The sequence below is a fragment of the Protobothrops mucrosquamatus genome, unplaced genomic scaffold (genome assembly GCF_001527695.2).
Source record: "Protobothrops mucrosquamatus isolate PMUCROS unplaced genomic scaffold, P.Mucros_1.0 scaffold_300, whole genome shotgun sequence".
In the NCBI taxonomy this organism is placed as follows: Eukaryota; Metazoa; Chordata; class Lepidosauria; order Squamata; family Viperidae; genus Protobothrops; species Protobothrops mucrosquamatus.
In genome coordinates, this window is record NW_015386376.1 from 348,628 (window position 1) to 371,191 (window position 22,564).

Sequence of the window (22,564 nt, forward strand, 5' to 3'; positions counted from 1 at the left end):
TTATCATTTTAAATAAAAAGATGGAGATGAACTGATGAGAGTGGCATGTAAATAGCATGGTGGCCTGTCTGCATTTGTGAAGAGAAAAGTTTCACACAGTAGTTTCTTATTTTTCTCTTCTAGCCCTGACTTTACTGTGATTAAATGCTCAGATGATGAAATTTGCGAGCTTTTTCTTATTTTCTCTCCTTTCATAAAAGTTCAGGAAAATATCAACGTTTGTTCATTGTTTTGTGACATTTTGATTGCTTAACTGTGAATTTTGTCCTTTGCTCCTCCTTGTTTTTTTTCCTGAGTCATAACTATCCCTTACAAAATGCTCTTAACTGAGTTTCATAATTGAGTTAATGTTTTTACAATACTAGTTATTTCAGAGCAGAGCAAACTAGTATAACATTTATTTATTTGGAGGCCTAAATATATTTTCCCGTTAGTTACTTTGTCTCCAACCTTAAAATAAATCCCTATATATATTTCTTATTTAAAATGGAAAAAAGATACAGTTAAATTTTCCAATAGAATTAATTTACAATAAAATCTTAATGATTTAAAAGTGAATGAATCTAAATGTTCTGTAGCAAAATAAAATAATGAGAAATTAGAGACCAGTAATACTGTGCTGTGAAGGCTTCAAATTGCATTCTTATCTAAAGTGAATTTTTTCAATAGTGTACGTGTATGTCTAAAACTGTTTACTTGCTTCAACTGCCATCTCAGATACAATGTGCAGCTAAGCTTTGATTATTTTTAAAATAAAAAATGTATTGCTTCATTTTTTTCTACATTTTTTAAATCTGCCCATCTGCTAACAGTTAACCACATAGCTTTAGAGAATCTTGATTGTGATTTTGTTCCCCCCCCCCATAAAATATATGACTTAATAATTCTGCACTGCTATGGAATCGGAGATTGATGTCACTTTTCTAAAAGGAGTTGTGAAGTTCATATTTGGAAAGTTGTAACTTGTGGCGTTGGCATCTAGTTCTAATCTGAGTTGGGCAAGCCTGTTCCCTCAAATCCTGAGGATAAGCTGTCTTGAAGAAAAGAGTTGCTATGGAATACCTGCTGCAAGGATATTATAGACTAGAATTGTATAAGGTTTTAAAGTACATAAGCCATTGCACCAATAATTACTTTATTGAATAATTAATTCAGTGTTCTGAGAGGTTTCCGGTACACACAGAGGCACTTGCATTGTTGCAAGCTACTTTGGTATTTTTTCCTTGAATCATTTTAAATAATCAGTCATGAGATTTGTTGCAGGTTTCTTTGTTCTGTGACATTCTCTGTTCTCTATTGTTTGCAAGCATCTGATATCCAGAGAGGAGAAGTTGGATATTTGTTTATATTGTATTGCATAGTATAGTTGCTGATATTTTGAATGGCGTATATCTGAAATCTATGAGGTTAGAATACATTATGCTTTGAGGGTCACAGTGTACTGTAATGTTTATTAGAATAAACACATTATTGTACTTACAGCATGGATAGAATTAAGTGTATTGCCATTCCTGTGGCCCTATCCCAGTGATGGCAAACCTTTTAGAGACTGAGTGCCCAAAAACTGCCCCCGCTTCACCCCTGTCCCGCCCCCGCTCCACCCCACCATCCCGCGCCCCGCCTTCCCACAGGGCCACTCACCGCCTCCAGGGCCCACCGCAGATCGCCCAGGCAGCCCAGCAGCACTATGGCGGTCACGCCCTCTGCCCGCGCCCTGCAGCATCAGCTGTGCACAATGGGGTGTGAGGGCAGAGTCTTGTCTACGCTGCCTGGCTGCCATGTCCTTGGCTGCGCTGCTCCGCGTGGGCCATGCTCAGGGGTGACTCTCCTTCAGGGGGGCTACTGGAGAGGGGGTCACGGGGGAGGCGAGGCTGGGGCAACGGCACGTGTGCCCACAGAGATGGCTCCGAGTGCCACAGGTTCACCACCACTGCCCTATCCCCTTAAAAGAGATCCTTGCTTATAAAATTTACCTCATGATATGTTAAAAAGCTGATGTTTGAACATATTATTTTATTTATTTTAAAATCAACATAAAGACACTGAATATATTCATGGTTGAGCTAAGTTTAAATACTGAAATACACCCCCAAAATGGAGTTTGGCTTATCTGTAGATTGGTTTATCTGCAAATACAAGTTGTGGAACTATCACTTATTCATTTCAGAGGTATGATGTGCTGCATGAGAGAGATTTATAATGGGTCCTTATACTTGCAGTGTCACAGCATCTCCATGGTCATGTGATTGAGATTTGATTTGCAGTTATTACACTGCAGCATTCTGTTATAGATCGCCATTTGCAACCTTTGCTGCCATCTTTCAATAAGCAAAGTCAAGGGGGACGCTGTCAGAAGGTGCAGATGGTGATCGCATGACCCAAGGATGCTGTGACCATTGGGATTTGCCTAACAGTGGCGTCTGGGACTGCTACAACTGTCACTTTAAGTTTATTTATCAATCAGCCAAACATGACACTAAATGCCATCCTTAAACAAGAACTTCTTATATATATGGTAATACGTTTTAAAAGTACCCACATGAATGTACTCGGGGATAAACCCATCTGCAAATAGGCAGACCCTCAAATTTTTAATCAAAATACTATGAAAAATGCACCCATAGTGGATGTCAATTATGAAAATTAAAATATATGAAAATGTTGAGGGTTGTATTATCTGTAGGTGCCACATTTTTCATAATATTTTAATTAAAACTTTTAAGAGTCAGCTTATTTGCAGATGGGTTTATCTGCAAATATACAGAGTATATATTTTACACAAAATTTAAATCAATACTCTCTTAAAAGGAGACATAATTTCTATTTAAAAAGAAATCATATTAAAAAAGAAAACGTATCCTCTGAGATTAAGCACTATGCATATCATGTATAACATTTACTTTGTTGGATCTCAACAAGTGAGTATTACAATACCACTATTAACGCTGTTCTCGGAATTAAGACTGCATCCAGGTACTGAAGTCTCATCATGACAATAATTGTCAGGATCATTTATTCAGGTGTATCCATCCTCTTGGGTGCAGTTCCCTTCTGCCAAATTTATTATTTGAGGAGCCATGTGTTTCTGCCCATACTCTGTGATCAGGTAAAGTCGGCCTACTTCAGGTCCCCTTATTAAACAGTATCACCTGATGGGACAAATAAAGTAGGCCTTCTCTGTCACAGCACTTGCCCCCTGGAAAAATGTTCCATCAATTTCATATTTTTGCGTGCATACCCCCTTAAATGAGCTCTCAAAACCTGGGTCTTTTTCCAAGCTTTGGATAGAATGTGGATGAATGCTATGGGGGGGGGGAGATATTTGGTTTGGAAAAGTTGCTTTTTTTTCTGAAAGAAGAAAGAAACTGCAATTCTACTATGTTAGATAATCTAATCTGTTTCTTTTTCTACTCTTCTTCTTACAGGTCTCTCTTGCAATTATGGCTATCTGAAAGAACTAGACGGAGTGGAGGGGGAGCCCTCCTCCCCCCTCCATTTGTTGCTTTTTGGAATTATATTTTTTCTGGACAGTAATAATATATTTTGTAGATTAAAACCGAGGAAATGAACTCTGAATTTATATTGGTAAAGTTATTTATTTTTTTAAGTATCAAGCCTTAATAGCACAAAGATTCCCATGGAAGCTGCCCGAAAGGTGGAAATCATGAACTTTTTGTGAAGAAAGAACAAAGGGAGAATTTGCAGGGCCTTGTCTTGCATAAATGAACAGTTCAGTGGGGAAAAGATGAGTTCTCTGGTGCCTGATTGTACCTCAAAGTGTCGTTCATTACAGCATGCTTTAGATATTGTGTCCGTAGTGACCCAGGGAAGTGAAGGTCAGATCAAAGCCTTCCTCACTTCTCACTGCTATAATGCCGCAACAAGCAAGGATATGTTTGGCAGGAATGCCCTCCATATTGCCTCCTCCTGTGGTAAAAAAGGAGTGCTAGACTGGCTGGCAGAAACAAACGGAGTGGATTTGTTGGCAAAAGACAAGGAGTCGGGATGGACAGCTTTGCATCGTGGCATTTTCTATGGTCACATAGATTGTGCATGGTCATTACTAAAGGTATTTCACAACTTTTATTAACATTACGAATCTGTGCCAAACCTGAAATCAAAATAGTGGGCAAAAGAAAATTTTGTATAAACAGGTCCTGGTTAATATTTCTTTTATTTACACCTAGCTTTTACCTGTTTGCTGAAGTGCTAAATAAAGTCTAACTAGATTAGTCTTTTGACAAAATATTTAAGCAAAAAGGCCACCCACCCACAAATGTTGACAAATTAAAAATAATTGGAAAGAAATTTATTTCTCAATCAAGTAGAGAAATATATGAGATAATAACACATTCAGATTTGCCTCTTTTGTCTATTAAAATGGCTTTAAACTAGAGAGTACTTCTAGATTGTGTTATGTAGACTGCATTTGGTAGCTGCTTTATTAAATATCCCTATTTTATGGGTGCAGTAATTGAATTTAACTTGCCAGAGAAAGTGAAAGAAAACGAAAGACAATGTGTGAATGCAAAAATGAAGAAAGTAGTAGTAGTAGTAGTAGGTCAAAAATTATTTCTGCATTTAACAAGGTTTGGGAATGTTTAGCCTGACATCACAGCTTGGGTATTGGGTTTGTACATTATTTTATTTGTGTATTATGTGCAGTGACTCATTTTTAATGCAGTGTCTCATTTTTTTCATTTATTTCCCCCTGGCTTTCAGCATGGTGTGAACTTGTATGCTCAGGATAAAGAAGGCTTGTCTGCTTTGGATCTAGTTATGAAAGACAGGCCAGCCTTCGTTACCTTCAAGAATACAGGTTGGTCATTATACTGAGACTTGTTATGCACTTAAACATACACACAATTGTTTTCTGGATGGTGGGAATATAGTCAGTGAGTATATTAAAAATTGTTAAGAATACCTCTTGGATATAATAATCCATTAGATATTGAATATCTTCCTTGATATATTTAGTCTTAAAAACAATTCTTAGAATCTGCGGGCACTGTTAGGTACTTTAACTTGTCCATTTTCAATCCATTATGGTGGGTAGGTGTCAATCAGAAAACCAGGGAGGCCAGTGATTAGTGTTTACTCTGCTTGAGCCCAAAGGTAATCTTCCTTTTATCCTAAAGCAGCTGTGATTGACTATTTCAACCTGAGGGTATTGTTAAATCATCTGTTTTGGGCCATCATGTGTATATATTACTGCTGCTATTAAAAAGGGTGAGGTTATAATCTACTCTCTTAAAGTCATCTTATGCTAATTTACCTTAGCATATTGAATCTGCATTTTTGTACCTTTTTAAATTCATAAATTACATTCTTTTCTTTAAAAAATGGAATAATCCAGTGATGGCGAACCTTTTAGAGACCGAGTGCCCAAACTGCAACCCAAAACCCACTTATGCATCGTCGGGTGCCAGGTGGGCGTGGCCCATTGGTTAGGTGTGGCCCATTGGCTGGGCATGGCTGCAGTGGTAACGGCAGACTGGGTGGGACTAAAAAGTTCAATCAATCAATTCCAACTTTGCAAGATTTTTTTTTTCCCGCGAGAAGTTGAAATTGACTGATTGATTGAACCTTTTTTTTTTGTACATGGCGGTGGAGGCCTAAAGTGAAAAGGTTTTATAAAACCCAGCTGAAGGCCTGGACTGGGACGATGGTGCGTGTGCCCACAGAGAGGGCTCTGAGTGCCGCCTCTGGCACCCGTGCCATAGGTTCACCACCACTGGAATAATCCATAGACTTTATCTAATGATAGCAACAACTACTACCTTTACTACTCTTTTACATACATCAGCTAGTAAGTACTGATTCGTTCTTCTGAACTTGTATGTTCAACTTATTTTCTTTGTAAAGTATGTTATTTTTAAATAAATTGCCTTTTCCTCCAAAACACTGTTTTTTTTAAAGTTCTGTTTTGTAATAAAAAAGTAAGTATCAGCTTTGGTATCAACTATAGTACCAGTTTGCCTTTAGGAACATATTTTACAAAATATACTTGTAAGGTAAAATGTACTTGTATCTATAATTTACTAAAACTCTTGTTGTTATGTCCTTTAACCAAACAAAGTGGTGCATCATAGGCAATACCTTTTGAACCAAGGTACCTCAAATGGACTTACAGAATATATCCAGAATCTGGAGATATATATGATTCCTGAGGGAAGAAAAGTTGGGCCTGCTTCATTGCTACTGGCTGCTGTTGCACTGTTGCAGTGGCCACGTGATCTTCATTTTCAGTGTTCCGTGACAGTTTCCCAGCCAGTCTTGCAATCCCTTGCTCCCTCCCCTCCAGCAGTCACTTACCTGCCTGTTGGAAAGAGAAGGGAAGTGGGAAAGAGGAAGTAAGGGAGATCTCTGATGCTCCCTGCCGGATTCCCACAAGGAAACTCAATGGGGAAGCAGGCAGGTAGTCTGCTCTTGCTCTCACTGATTTTTTTTTTCCTGTCCTTGATCACTGAGTTTCTCTGTTCAGGCAAGGAAATGTCTCTGAAGTGATGACCCAACAGGGCATGGGTTGTCATCTAGTATAATATAAAAATTGAAAATACAACACTTGCTGTTACGAATAATGTCTGATTCAGCTCAGAATTATATGTCTGGTTGCATACTGAATATGTCTGTTTTTTAAAGATGGTATTAATTTTGGTTATGCAAATTCTTGGGTATATAATTTTGTTGTAATAATAGAGTAATGTACGTTAATATTTTTAAATTTTATTTTGGAAATATATGAAAAGCATTCATAAGCAGACAAAAAAATAAATGCAGTTCATCTATACATCAAATGATATACTGCAGTTAAGAACTTACCATTTTACTTTAGATCCCACAGATGTCTACACTTGGGGAATCAACATCAATTTTACTTTAGGCCATGGTGGTCAGCAGAGTAGACATCATCCTGAGTTGGTGGATCTCTTTCCTCGAAATGGGATTTATATTAAACAGGTAGGCATTGTGGGAAAGTATTGCAAGGTGGGAAATTAGGGTGGTGGCAGTGGTTAACACTTGACTGACCATAGAGGTTGGGAGGAGTTCTTAATGTAGCAGCTCCCTTTCTTCTTAACAGGTATATTTGAAAAGAGCTGTGATATTCTTTTGGCCCATGTTCCTTATTATACATCTGTGGCTAAACCAGTTTTCTTTCTGATTTCATAAATATTTTAGTTTCTGATCCAGTCCTATCCTAAAATCCTTAGCTAAAAATAATTTTTAGTACTTTGATGTCACTCCTTCCTCTGTGGTCTTCCCTACTCTCTTCACAACCTTCTTTTCAAAGAGAAGGATGGAGACTAGGCAATAGTTGTTCAGCATGCTTCAACTGAGAGAGGGCTTCTTCAAGAGAGCACATACCTCCAGGAAGGAGGTGGCATCTCGTCCCTTATCACTCCCAATGTTCCACATCTCCTTGGTTATCTGTAGGAGCCAGGTTTGGCATGGAATATAGCCAGAAAAGGCCACAGCCCACCCTTCCTTAGGTGGATATGTAGGAAATGACCTACATGCATAAAATCATGCATAAAGTTATGCTTTATCTTGATAATTTTTGTTGTTTTTAAAACTCATTTAAAAATATTAGAAATAAGACAATTGTTTTCAAAGTATATGTTTTTCTTATGATACAGTCAAGATAGTAAGTGGTTCTTTGTGTAGGCATCCAGTATTATAAATGTAAATGTGCAGTTTATTTAAATGTGTTTAGTATATATATATATATTGAAAATCAAATTGAAGCATGATTTCTTTCCGTATTATTACAAAGTAAATGATTTAAATATCAACTTACTTTGAAAAAGTTAGCTAGATGAAGTTCAAGTTCTTACAGTTTTTTTTAAAAAAATCTCTCTTTCCTTAGGTGGTACTCTGCAAATTTCATTCTGTGTTCCTTTCCCAGAAAGGACAGGTTTACACCTGTGGGCATGGTCAAGGAGGTCGCTTGGGGCATGGTGACGAACAGACTTGCTTGGTATTTTAAAACTAATACTTTAGATTGTGAAAAAATAATTGATTCTCAGATCCACTAAGCTATATCCATAGTAGGACCTGATTTCTTTTTTTAAAAATGGCTCTTCTTAAAGAGTTGCAGATATTGAAAAACATGTTTGTTTAATATAGTCTGCTTTAAATACAAATACTATAATTCTGATTGCATAGCCATGTACACAGATATTACTCCGCCATTATCCACAGCTTGAGAGCCATCAGATACTAACTTTTATTCCATAATGGAATAATGGAAATGATGATGGAAACAGTCCAGTGTAGTTGGAGGGTATAAGGTAGTCTTATAATATTAAAATACCATTCTTATGCTTTGAACTGCTTATGTACACAGACACACAGCATACCAAGCAAATATATATACACATGCATATTCTTACATATATACTTCTTGAAATTAGGGGATGCTGTAATTCTAATTTTAATGGAGAGGCCATATTGAATTATTTTGATCTGTAGTTAAAGGTTGTGTTGGTAGTTGACTCCATAAATAATACGTTGCTTTCATTATTAACGAGTTCTCAAACTACAGTTGCAAGAAAAAGTATGTGAACCCCTTGGGATAACGCGGAGTTTTGCATGAATTGGTCATAAAATGTGCTCTGAACGTCATCTAAGTCACAACAATAGAAAAACACAGTCTGCTGAAAATAATAATACACAAACATTACATGTTGCCATGGTTTAATTGAACATAACATGTAAACATTCACAGAGCAGGGANCTGGTGTGAATCGCTCTCTTAAGGTCATGCCACAACATTTCAATCGGGTTGAGGTCAGGACTCTGACTGGGCCACTCCAGAAGGCGTATTCTGTGCTGTTGAAGCCATTGTTTTGTTGAATTACTTGTATGCTTTGGGTCATTGTCCTGTTGCATCACCCATCCTCTGCGGAGCTTCAGTTGGCGGACAGATGGTCGTATGTTTTCCTGCAAAATGTCTTGATAAACTCTGGAATTCATTTTCCCATCAATGACAACAATCCGTCCAGGCCCTGAGGCAGCAAAGCAGCCCCAAACCATGATGCTCCCTCCGCCATGTTTTACAGTGGGGATGAGGTTTTGATGTTGGTGTGCTGTGCCTTTTTTTCTCCACACATAGTTTTGTGTGTTTTTCCCAAACAACTCAATTTTGGTTTCATCTGTCCACAGTATATTTTGCCAGTAGTGCTGTGGAACATCCAGGTGCTCTTTCGCAAACTTCAAACGTGCTGCAATATTTTTTTGGGAAAGCAATGGCTTCCTCCGTAATGTCCTCCCATGTACTCCATTCGTGTTTAATGTTTTCCTTATTGTAGATGTGTCAACAAAAATGTTAGCATGTGCCAGAGATTTCTGTAGGTCTTTATCTGACACTCTAGGATTCTTCTTTACCTCAAGAAGCATTCTACGCTGTGCTCTTGCAGTCATTTTTACAGGACGACCATGCCCAGGGAGAGTAGCAACAGTGCTAAACTTTCTCCATTTGTAGACAGTCTGTCTTACCGTGGACACATGAACATCAAGGCGTTTGGAGATACTTTTGTAACCCTTTCCAGCTTCATGCAAGTCAAAAATTCTTGATCGTAGGTCTTCTGAGAGCTCTTTTCTGCGAGGCATGGTTCACATCAGACAGTGCTTCTTGAAACCAGTAAACCCATAACAGGTGTGTGTTTTTAACGGGCAGGACAGTTGTCAGCAACACATCCAATATCATCACACTGATTGGAGTCAAGGTTGGCTCCCTCCTGGCTCCAATTAGCTCTTGGAGACGTCATTAGGCTAGGGGCTCACATACTTTTTCCTCCCTGCTCTGTGAATGTTTACATGTTATGTTCAATTAAACCATGACAACATGTAATGTTTGTGTATTATTATTTTCAGCAGACTGTGTTTTTCTATTGTTGTGACTTAGATGACGTTCAGAGCACATTTTATGACCAATTCATGCAAAACTCCGCGTTATCCCAAGGGGTTCACATACTTTTTCTTGCAACTGTACCTGGTAGCGAACATAAATTAAAGAATAATCTTGGATAATGTTTTGAGAGGTAGTCATGGACAAGAACCTTTCAGCAAAACAGAATTTTATACTTTAAAATTAACAAATTTATTGGGATATAATGAAAACACTATTGGGACTTTTATTTAGTCAGTCTCCAGTGTTATATTATTGCAGGAAAAGCAACAGAGCTTTGTAGTACATTAAGAGATCTTTCTTTTCTCCACAAAAAACTTGTATCGTAATAACAGTATTATTACTAGGTGTCTTAGAAGACAAAGGATGAGTATAAACACATAAAATAATCCCTTTGACGGTGATTTTGCTTGAGGTCTTGATAATGAACCTTCTAATAAGAGACAGGGATGTGGCTTGAAACATTGAAGGTGACATTTTCTTCATCTGTCTTAGATTCCTAGACTGGTAGAAAGCTTGGTGGCTCATCAGTGTTCTCAAGTGGCAGCAGCTAAAGATCATACGCTTGTACTAACAGAAGATGGGTGCCTCTATGCCTTTGGCATCAATACTTTTCATCAACTTGGTATACATCCTCCTCTTCCTAACTGCAGTGTTCCCAGACAGGTAAAATTAACCTCCTTACTAAGAAGGTGCTTTATATGTGCCTATACATTTGTATGTTCATGCATGAAGTGTGCTCACCTTGTTAGCCTGAACATACTCTACCATCCATCCATCCATCCATCCATCTATCTCAATTTCTATAGCTGCCCATCTCAATCCTTACAATTCAAAAGCACATATATGCACATTCGTATATCAGATGCAGTGCAAGCAGTAGTATTGTGTGATATTTATTTTACAGTATTTATGTTCTGTTCCATTTCAAAAATTCTAGGCAGTTCACAAAGCCTGTTTGTAAAAGGATTATTAAACTGTTCTTTCACAATATAAGCATATAAAATCCAGAATTAAAATTTAACATACAACAAATTAGAATGAAATGCAGCAGTTAGATGTTAATCTATGAAATCGTATCTGAAAGGCCAACTTCCCAAAGACAGAAGATACAGTAGTCCTCATTTACCATCCACCATTGGACTGGCAACTCCCATTGCTAAGCAACACGGTTGTAAAATGAAAAGTCACATGCTTATACCCGACTTACGATAGCAATTGTCATTGCAGTCATTTAAGTGTGATGTTACGTGACTGGGGTTTGCAACTTTACACTTCCTGCTGGCTTTCCCATTGACATTGCTTGTCGGAAGCTGGCTGTGAAGATCATAAATGGTGATCATGTAGCTGCAGGACACGGGGGTTGTGGTTAAGGTGCCGAGTTAGATAGCAGAAGGTTGAATATTAGTCCTCCTTTAGACCTGTAAACCATCTGAGTAACTTTGGATCAGTCACTCTCAGGATTGTTATTGTAGGGAATATAGGAAGAAGGAACATTAGCAATAAGACTTATATACCACTTCAAAGGGCTTTACAGCCCTCTCCAAGCGGTTTACAGAGTCAACCTATTGCCCCCAACAATCTGGGTCCTCCTTTTACTGACCTTGGAAAGATGGAAGGCTGAGTCAACCTTGAGCCTGGTGAGATTCGGACTGCCAAATTGCTGGCAATCGGCAGTCAGCAGAATTAACCTGCAATACTGCATTCTAACCACTGCACCACCAAGGCTCAGGTATGTATTAGGTATGTAAACTGCCTTTAATTAATAAAAAATAAAGGAAGAATAAACATGTAATATTAAATCAAAAAAATTAAATCGTCATCCAGAAGGCTAGGCTTGATATGGCTAACTTCAAAGTTTTCCCTGATTGCTTTTGCATGTGTGTGCATGCACAAACAGCAGTTTTCCCTGATTGCTTTTGCATGTGTGTGCATGCACAAACATCACTTCTACTGCCTCTGACAGGAAAATGAAGTGACTGCATGCATGCAAATACACAAAGCCCAGGAAAGCTGCTTTGAAGGCTTTGCTGTCCTGAGTCTCTGTTTTGAGTGCTTTGGAGAACTCTATCAAACAAGCATTTTATTGTGATTAACATCATTCTTGGTGTTTTTAATCTAAACATAAGCCAAACAGATGACAATAATAAAATGTAGCAATCTAAGGGAATATTGCAGGCCCTTGAAAAGCTCTCTAACAATTAAGAGTTCTTTGAGATCATTGAAAGATGTCCAAGCCTGCTGGATGAGAAATGTTTCTCTCTGACATATAAAACTAAAAAGAGATTGCTTGGCAACTTTCCCTGAGAAGGGAATTCCAGAGTTGTGCTGTCACTATGGCAGTGTTCATCATCCCTTCTGTCAGTGGCTGATTTAATAATACATGTTCTTATTTTTTCATGTATGAATTAAAATGTCTTTGTTGGACTCTATTGCTTTCCTGTTCTTTAGATTCATGGCTAAGCAGATTGGATTTGTGACACCTGTATGTATGTCTCTGGGCTTTTTTAAACAGGTGCAAGCAAAAAATCTTAAGGGAAGGACAGTGATTGGTGTGGCTGCAGGGAGATTCCATTCAGTATTATGGACCAAAGAAGCAGTCTATACAATGGGACTGAATGGTGGACAATTAGGTGAGAGGGAATAAAAACCACTTGATGTTTGTGGGGAAATATCTTAATTTTTTGCTATATTCTTTAGAATCTGTTTGCTGTACACTAATGAGATGCCAATGTTGAAATGCACTTAAAGTAGTGCTGTTAATGGTCAAGGCTTGGGAAATTGTTGATTTTTCATTTGTAGTTTTTCTCTTAGTTATTTGATTTTTGTTATTTTCTAGCCCTTTATCTTGCCTATGCATTGAATGTTCCTGCCCACCCTCACAAAAGGAAGGATTAATTCTATCAAATTCCAAGCTTAATACCCAGAATGTAGATGCCTTTAATGTTGAAAACACAGAATTGTGTAATTAAATGAAACTGAACTTGAACATTTATCAGTTTAGGAGCTACATAAGAGAACATAGGTACAATTTTTAGAAAAACTTGCAAGGATCCTTGAAAGAGTATGTGAGTTTGATCTGTAGGTTTAGCAATGGATTTAGACTGGTAAAAGGTTGCGTTATGAATCCATATGAAACCATACAGCTTTAAGTCCCTTCCAAATAAATGTGCTTCAAGTAAAGATATACATAATAACCATATTAGGAGTAAAGTTTTGTTTGTAAAATGTTTTCCTACAGTTGGATCCTCCCTATAAGGTTGGCTTTTAGTGATATGCTAAGCAGAATGTTGTGCAATTATTCATTTAATAAACAGATTTTGTGACCTTCTTTTCCATGCAGTAATCCATAAACGTTTCCAGTGTTCTCTTTTAATGTGGTGTTCATTACAAAAGATCTGTTCTTTGGCAAGAAGATCCTGGAACATTGTTACCGATCAGAAAAAAAAAAGTGCCGAGTGTGGTGGGACAGTGGACTAAATCAGTATAAGGCTGCTTCATATGTTGGCATATGTTTAAAATTATTATTTTGATCCTCCAGGCAAGTGCAAGTGGGTGAATGGAAACACTTATTTCTGCCTTTCTTAATAAGAAAAGAATTGTGCTTAAATGCCAAATAATTCTAGTTCTGAAAAACTTGACATTTAGAGTATTCTCTTACATTGTAGGATACTTGCTAGATCCTAATGGAGAGAAGTGTGTAACTTCTCCTCGCCAAGTCTCTGCTCTACATCATAAGGACATCAATATGTCCTTTGTCACTGCAAGTGATGGTGCCACAGTTTGTGTTACTGAAAAAGGAGACATCTATTTGCTTAGTGACTATCAGTGCAAGAAGATTGCTTCCAAGTGAGTGGTTTGTTTTTTTCCAGAGAAATCTATAAAATTCTCTTCCTGAATTTTTTTTAACTATGTCAACAGATTGAAAGGCTATGTGGGTTTTTTGTTTTTTTGTTTTTTGCAAAATCTTGTGTTTTGAGCATACCAATATTGCTGACATCTAATTCTAGGCTATTTGAGTTGTGATGCAGAAGGTTGCATGTGGAAGGGCAAATATTGCTTGCTTATAGTTGTACAAGTCTTTGTCTAGACTGTTGTGTTAGTTGTGTGAAATGGGCTTCTGCATGTAAAACTGGCCTGGATGCAATCTTTTTTTTTTTTAATATAGCACTGCAAGAACACAAGACAAGGTAAAGCAAATCTACTTTGTAAACATAGAAATCCTTTAGAAAATCCAACTTTTGTACATTTTTTCCAGAGAAAGGATTTCAGTGGGGGGAAAAAAAAGCTTAACATTTTCTGAACAGTACCTGTGTTAGCCTGTTAAAGCAATTAAATTGGAGCCACTTATGACATTCCATTATGGTTTTTAAAGTGCAACAAATTAATATTGTAATAATAATGGAATTTTGCCCACTAAAAGAGAGTGATGATACGCCTAGAGTTAAAATGTAAATCAGATATAAATCGTAAATCATTCTGCTGCTTTTAGTTTCAAAATTCCGTTGCAGAGGTCGGGTAATATTATATGGCCAAAAGTTGAATTGGTTTTGGGTAGACATGCGACAGCTGTGGGTGGAGTTACCCATTGAAGGCAAGCAGCCTGATGCATTTTTCTAGAGACCACCCCCACACTCTCCAATTACTTATCTTTTATTTACTGATACTACACATGAAATTCTCCTTATTTGGCTTGTGACATAGCTGTGACAAAATGATATTGGGCTTACTGAGATTTATTTGAAAGTTAGTATGCAGCATTGTTTGCAGAGAAGTCTGTGTTGTGCAGGCAATCAAATGGAATGTATATGTGTATATTCATTTTTTCCTTTCGTTAGTCCATCAGTCAGTCAGTCAGTCAGCCAGCTAGTATACCACTTAATCCAATAAGATCAATTCTGCTTGGAGAATATGCTGCACCAATTTTTTGTAGGAAATGTAAACCCGCATTGTCAACTGCATGTAACAGTATTTAATTTTAGTGAAACTTCAATGTAAAAAATAGTTTTTTTTTTCTAGGCCTAGTTTTTTGGAGTACAGCTGCCAATGTGTCACTCCAAATGCTGATAGTGTAGCTAATGCAAATTATATTTTGTTTCGCTTAGGTTACTGTAAAAATAAAATTGGAAATTCTGTAAATGTTTAAATACAAATTTATGATCCTCTTTTTAAATTACAACTTGATACTACAGTATATGGATTTTTGGATTTCTCAAATTTTGATTATCTAGATTGTGACCATCATTTGAATCATTATCATCAAATTCTTTCCAGCTTACTTGAATCTGCAACTGTAATGCTTTCTTAAGAATAATGCTTAGCTTTCTCTTTTTGGGTGCCCAAGCAACTATGCATGCACTCTTGTCATTAATCCTTACAATTTAATTCATACAATTCGTATAATGAGTCAATTTGATTTATTGAGTATAAAGAAAGCTGAAAGGATTATGGTTTATTAAAATAATTTATTGCGTTTGCGCTGATATTTCAACCCAGAATGGCCTTATCTAGATTTTAACTATTTTAACTCTTCAGTTGTCTCCAAGGATAAGGATTTAAGCCAGTGCACTTTCTAACTCTTGCTGTGAGTTGTAAGGAAATTTTGAATGTTGCTCTCCTATTTTTCTGTTGTATTTCAGTGATTCTTTCAAATAATATCTTACAATCAATAGTTTGTGTTGTTTTTATTGATGCACAATATTTTTTTAAAGACATTGAGTTATGTGGCAGATAGTGTAAATTGTTAGCCAACAAAATAGGACAAAATGTCACATTGGCTTATAATGGTACAGATGCGATATTCTTATAGGAGTGAGATAGGTTGCTGTATGATGTTCTCTTTGTTTACTCAACACTGCAGTTCTTCCATTTAAAAGTTCACGTTTTAAATTGCAAAGTGAGATTTCTTTTTCTCTTGTTATTTTTGTTTATGTCGGCGTAAATATTTTTGTGTCCTTGTGTAGGCAACTAAACCTAAAAAAGGTTCTTGTAAGCGGAGGACATTTGGATTACAGAGTGAATCCTCAACATCTTAAAGAAAATGGAGGGCTGAGGATTTATATTCTTGCACTGGATCAAGCTGGAAGAGTAAGTTGTTTCTCTTCCTCTCCGCACTCCATTGCTGCACCTGGATAGCATCCAATATGTATACTTATTGTACTCTTTTTTCTCCCCTTTCCCCCTTTTTGAATTGGTTTAGGATTATATCTAGTTGCATCAATAGAATCATAGAGACAGATTTCTGAAGCAAGATAGGCTCTGCTGACTCCACAGTACAGAAAATAATAATAAGTGCAGAAAGCAGCACTTTTCTCAGCACACAAAATAATGTAGAATGAAGATAGAGAGTGCCACTGATGTAGATCTATGTTTCTTTCCCCCTTTTTAATGTTATGTTTAGGTGTTGTGCTGGAAATCTGCCAACAGTTCAATGAAGCAGTGCCGGTGGATCTATGGCCGCCAAGTGTATATGTCTGATATTTTTCTAAATAGGAATGAAATTATGTTTGTTACACGGGATGGTGAAGCTTTTAAGGGAAAATGGATGGATGGGAACAGACCTTCAGAAAAGAAAGGTCAGTTAAACTCCAATGTGTTACTTTTGACAAAACTGAAGCCTTAAGTTTAATCATTTTTGGATATGCATCAACATGAACATCCTGGATATGAAATGAAAAGTATACGAATGCGTCCCCTTTCTTTTCCCCTGCAGTCAGCATTTTATCTGCCTTTCTAAGCTACTTTGTTCTTTCTCTGTCCTGAGAATATTTTGGGGGGCACACGAGAAAGTTGCAGTCAAAGTGGCAAATTGCAGTCTTAGGTTTACCTAACAAAAGCAGTTCCCTCAGTGAAAAGATAACATTTAATTCCACTCAAAAGTTATTTCTTAACTTCATGTGTACAGACACAAAATTTTAAAAAGTACACATCGCGATGGCAGTTTTACTGAGGTAAGTGGGACTGCTGACCCCCGAGACAATATTACACAGCACAGCAAAAGTTATCTGACCAGTTAGTGCCATCTAGTGTATTGAAATAGTATGGATGTATACAGGTAATCCTCGACTTAACAACAGTTCCCTTAATGACCGTTCCAAGTTACAACGGCACTGAAAAAAATGACTTATGACCATTTTTTCACACTCATGACCATTGCAGTATTCCCATGGTCACATGATTTACATTTGAATGCTTGACACGTGACTCATGACGGTTGCAGCGTCCCAAGGTCACGTGATCCCCTTTTGCAACCTGACAAGCAAAGTCAGTGGGGAAACCAGATTCACTTAACAGCCATGTTGCTAATTTAACAACTGCAGTGATTCACTTACTAATAGTGGCAAAAAAGTCATAAAATGGGGCAAAACTCACTTAACAAATTTCTCACTTAGCAACATACATTTTGGGCTCAATTGTGGCCATAAGAACTGATGGAATATGTGCTTGTTGTTAAATTGATATTACTTTACCAATATGTATTTTTTAAAATGCTTATACAGCTGCCCATATTGGGATAACAATCCTGAGCACCACACAAAACAGTTAAAACAAAAAAACCCCTCCATTAATCCTAAAACTTCAATTGACATGATCACATAAACCAGCATATCTTCTAAACTACAAGTAAGGTACAGATGATTGATTTTTTTTTAACCAAGCATACTTAGGTTGGTTCTAAATATTTTGAGATAGTTTTAAGAAACACGATATGCACTCTAATATATGCACTCTAATATATGCATGTATCTCTGATTCTGAAACTCTCATAGATACTACAGAATAATTACAGAAAGTAATTATCTGCCTAATTGCCTTGCCCATTCCATGCATTTATTGCCACTTTTATTGTAAATTAAGAATTACATTCATACTATTTCATATATGACATTTTGGTCTGCAACTGCAAACTTATGGGATTGGATGCATAGCCAGTGTAAAATGTTGGTGTGTATAGTTGTTTAGTATGTATAAAGCAAGGCAGATCCTGGGCTATTATACTAAAATTTGTGCAGGAGTCTACTGAAATTGCAGTTTTCTAATGTATGTCAAATAAAGAAAATTATATAGTAAGAAAACTAGACTATAATTAACTATAAGTATTTTCTTTAATTAGCTATAGGTTATTTCAGCAGTATACTTCCAACAAATGTTATTTTATGAATGAGCACTGCACAATTTTTTTCTGATAAGTTTCACTTGCTAATTCTTTTCTTTGTTGCTCCAGAAAATGTGCTGTTGAAATGTTAGGGCTTGTAATGCTGTATGCTTGAAAAAGCTCTTTCTTTCTTTCTTTCTTTCTTTCTTTCTTTCTTTCTTTCTTTCTTTCTTTCTTTCTTTCTTTCTTTCTTTCTTTCTTTCTTTCTCTCTCTCTCTCTCTCTCTCTCTCTCTCTCTCTCTCTCTCTCTCTCTCTCTCTCTCTCTCTCTCTCTCTCTCTCTTTTCCTTCCTTCCTTCCTTCCTTCCTTCCTTCCTTCCTTCCTTCCTTCCTTCCTTCCTTTCTTTCTTTCTTTCTTTCTTTCTTTCTTTTGCTGTTTGCTTCCAGTTAATGTGTCTTGTATGTACAAAACAAAAGAAAACCAATTGCAGCATATTTATTCAATACTCTAACCACCCCAACTACTTAAGCCAGATATACTGGATTCTTTCTATTTAGCCAGGCATTATACAGGTAATCCTTGATTTACGACCAAAATTAGGCCTGGAATTTTGGTTGTAAGTTGGGGTGGTCATTAAGTGAGCCACATGATTGTTAAGTGAAACCAACATATGCAATGGGTGTTTTTTACAAGAAAACAGCAAACAATATAGTAAATCACAATTGTGACTATGGGACAATGCAGTCAGTCAACTGCTAGCCAGTTCCAAGCGCCTGAAAATAAGCAGTCATTAAGTGAAGCCTGCCTATAGTCCTTGGATTTGATAAAAGATGAAGTTGTGCATTACTGAGTTTGATGTTAAAGTTTTGAAAAATCAGCTGCATTTATAACGTCTTGAGTGATAAATTTTACTTCCAAAGCAGCAACGAGTATAGTAGATGAAGGTTAGATCCATCATTTTCTTCATCTGGTAAAGTGCTCATCTTAGAAATTATTCGATTTATTCCTGCCAAATTAAAGATATTTTCTTTGAAGTCATGAGGGTTTATTTTTTAAAAATGTAAAAAAATAATAAAATTTTAAGGGGGTTGGCAAAAAAAAAAATTAGTGAAACCTAATAATTTAAGGAAAATAAATCTTTCAATAAGATTATTTATATTAGAAAAACCTTTTAAAAAATTCAGTGTGTTAAACTTGAAAGTTTCCTTCCCCCCCCCCCCCCCCATTTATTTTCAGTGGTATCTCATATGAGGCTAAGGTGGTGCAGGCTTTATGCAGTATTCTAGACTTACCACAGGGTGGCAGTGGTTTGCTACAATTAGTGTGATTAAAATAGCGACTGCTTGTTACGGTATCTTTTAGTTCCTAAGAAGTTAATAAAGAACCCTCATCCCAAATGTTGGATGTAGCCTATGATAGGAATAATAAGATACGCATCCTACTTCCACAGAAAATAAAAGCACAAGAGACGGCAAGGCTTAACTAGTATCAGGTAGACAAATAAATGTCAACTTTCTAATGACATTTTCTTGCTCTACTTGTTTATCTTTTCCTTCGAGGAAAAATAGATTCCTGAAGCAAAATGCTCTGCTCTTGATTTTCCTGCTTTTTCCAGCTTCTTTCAGATTTCAGCTTCCATTAGGCTGAGAACTGTACTGGTTCTTCCCCCCCCCCCCCGGCATAGTTGCCAAACTTCTCCATTTCCTCATCCAGTTCTGCTGCAAGATTGAAAGTTAAAATTTAAAACATTGAAAAATGTCTCCGTTCTCTTGCTCAGAGAGAGGGATGGGGATCTAAAAGAACAAAATTACATCCATTAGGATCTGTTGTGATACCGACTGCTCCGTGCACAAAAGCAAGTTCCTCAAGTTGTATTCGGTGTTTGCGTCATAAGATGAGATATCACTTGAAGAATTCTGAAGAGACATTTCGTAGGGGAAATAAGCAAGAACCTTGCCTCGTTCACAAATGTGGACTGAAGATGTTTGCACTCTGGTTAGAGGGAAGGTGCACACTATGTCTGAACAAGTAACCTGTGTGAGCTGCAGACCTTAGAGAAGCCCTAAGATGGAGCCTGCTTGTCTTGTGCTTAAACCTAACAAGTGCTTAATACCTAAATAAATGTATCTTGCTTAAATAAATAAATATGTAAATAAAATCCAACATCATGAAGAATCACTGTGGTAGCAGTGTCTTTGGGGGAAAAGGGTGTAGCCTTCAGAACTAAGAACCCTTAAAGAAAAAAAAAAGAATCATTATCGTCTGCCTTTACTCTTACTCTTACGTTCCTTGCAAAGTTTTAGAAAATCCTCACTTTGCTAAATTGTGGGTGAAAATTTAGAAGCCCAGAGAGGAAACTGACAGCAAGCCAGGTCACCTTGTGGTTTTGGTCCTGATTACAAGAACAGTTTAGAACGCAAACTGGAAATGGTTCTTAATGGAAAGTTGAATCCATANCTTTCTTTCTTTCTTTCTTTCTTTCTTTCTTTCTTTCTTTCTTTCTTTCTTTCTTTCTTTCTTTCTTTCTTTCTTTCTTTTGCTGTTTGCTTCCAGTTAATGTGTCTTGTATGTACAAAACAAAAGAAAACCAATTGCAGCATATTTATTCAATACTCTAACCACCCCAACTACTTAAGCCAGATATACTGGATTCTTTCTATTTAGCCAGGCATTATACAGGTAGTCCTTGATTTACGACCAAAATTAGGCCTGGAATTTTGGTTGTAAGTTGGGGTGGTCATTAAGTGAGCCACATGATTGTTAAGTGAAACCAACATATGCAATGAGTGTTTTTTGCAAGAAAACAGCAAACAATATAGTAAATCACAATTGTGACTATGGGACAATGCAGTCAGTCAACTGCTAGCCAGTTCCAAGCGCCTGAAAGCAAGCAGTCATTAAGTGAAGCCTGCCTATAGTTCTTGGATTTGATAAAAGATGAAGTTGTGCATTACTGAGTTTGATGTTAAAGTTTTGAAAAATCAGCTGCATTTATAACGTCTTGAGTGATAAATTTTACTTCCAAAGCAGCAACGAGTATAGTAGATCCATCATTTTCTTCATCTGGTAAAGTGCTCATCTTAGAAATTATTCGATTTATTCCTGCCAAATTAAGGATATTTTCTTTGAAGTCATGAGGGTTTATTTTTTAAAAATGTAAAAAATAATAAAATTTTAAGGGGGTTGGCAAAAAAAAAATGCAGTGAAACCTAATAATTTAAGGAAAATAAATCTTTCAATAAGATTATTTATATTAGAAAAACCTTTAAAAAAATTCAGTGTGTTAAACTTGAAAGTTTCCTTTCCCCGCCCATTTATTTTCAGTGGTATCTGAATAATAATATGAGGCTAAGGTGGTGCAGGCTTTATGCAGTATTCTAGACTTACCACAGGATGGCAGTGGTTTGCTACAATTAGTGTGATTAAAATAGCGACTGCTTGTTACGGTATCTTTTAGTTCCTAAGAAGTTAATAAAGAACCCTCATCCCAAATGTTGGATGTAGCCTGTGATAGGAATAATAAGATACGCATCCTACTTCCACAGAAAATAAAAGCACAAGAGACGGCAAGGCTTAACTAGTATCAGGTAGACAAATAAATGTCAACTTTCTAATGAAATTTTCTTGCTCTACTTGTTTATCTTTTCCTTCGAGGAAAAATAGATTCCTGAAGCAAAATGCTCTGCTCTTGATTTTCCTGCTTTTTCCAGCTTCTTTCAGATTTCAGCTTCCATTAGGCTGAGAACTGTGCTGGTTCTTTTTTTTTTTTTTCCCCCCCCAGGCATAGTTGCCAATCTTCTCCATTTCCTCATCCAGTTCTGCTGCAAGATTGAAAGTTAAAATTTAAAACATTGAAAAATGTCTCCGTTCTCTTGCTCAGAGAGAGGGATGGGGATCTAAAAGAACAAAATTACATCCATTAGGATCTGTTGTGATACCGACTGCTCCGTGCACAAAAGCAAGTTCCTCAAGTTGTATTCGGTGTTTGCGTCATAAGATGAGATATCACTTGAAGAATTCTGAAGAGACATTTCGTAGTGCAGATAAGCAAGAACCTTGCCTCGTTCACAAATGTGGACTGAAGATGTTTGCACTCTGGTTAGAGGGAAGGTGCACACTATGTCTGAACAAGTAACCTGTGTGAGCTGCAGACCTTAGAGAAGCCCTAAGACGGAGCCTGCTTGCCTTGTGCTTAAACCTAACAAGTGCTTAATACCTAAATAAATGTATCTTGCTTAAATAAATAAATATGTAAATAAAATCCAACATCATGAAGAATCACTGTGGTAGCAGTGTCCTTGGGGGAAAAGGGTGTAGCCTTCAGAACTAAGAACCCTTAAAGAAAAAAAAAAGAATCATGATCGTCTGCCTTTACTCTTACTCTTACGTTCCTTGCAAAGTTTTAGAAAATCCTCACTTTGCTAAATTGTGGGTGAAAATTTAGAAGCCCAGAGAGGAAACTGACAGCAAGCCAGGTCACCTTGTGGTTTTGGTCCTGATTACAAGAACAGTTTAGAACGCAAACTGGAAATGGTTCTTAATGGAAAGTTGAATCCATA

The 22,564-nt window shown here is 36.9% G+C and overlaps 1 protein-coding gene across 1 annotated transcript in view; it reads left to right on the forward strand.

Moving 5' to 3' along the window:
- The first annotated feature begins 3,596 nt into the window (after positions 1 to 3,596).
- Positions 3,597 to 22,564, forward strand: part of IBTK (inhibitor of Bruton tyrosine kinase) — a 43,661-nt gene continuing 24,693 nt past the window's right edge. Inside the window, exons 1-10 of the mRNA XM_015832085.1 lie at positions 3,597 to 4,069; positions 4,723 to 4,819; positions 6,836 to 6,960; positions 7,868 to 7,978; positions 10,406 to 10,576; positions 12,426 to 12,543; positions 13,579 to 13,759; positions 15,874 to 15,997; positions 16,311 to 16,529; positions 22,003 to 22,103. Of these exons, the coding sequence (XP_015687571.1) occupies positions 3,746 to 4,069; positions 4,723 to 4,819; positions 6,836 to 6,960; positions 7,868 to 7,978; positions 10,406 to 10,576; positions 12,426 to 12,543; positions 13,579 to 13,759; positions 15,874 to 15,997; positions 16,311 to 16,529; positions 22,003 to 22,103 (1,571 nt within the window). The 5' untranslated portion in view covers positions 3,597 to 3,745. The remainder of the gene's footprint in view (positions 4,070 to 4,722; positions 4,820 to 6,835; positions 6,961 to 7,867; positions 7,979 to 10,405; positions 10,577 to 12,425; positions 12,544 to 13,578; positions 13,760 to 15,873; positions 15,998 to 16,310; positions 16,530 to 22,002; positions 22,104 to 22,564) is intronic.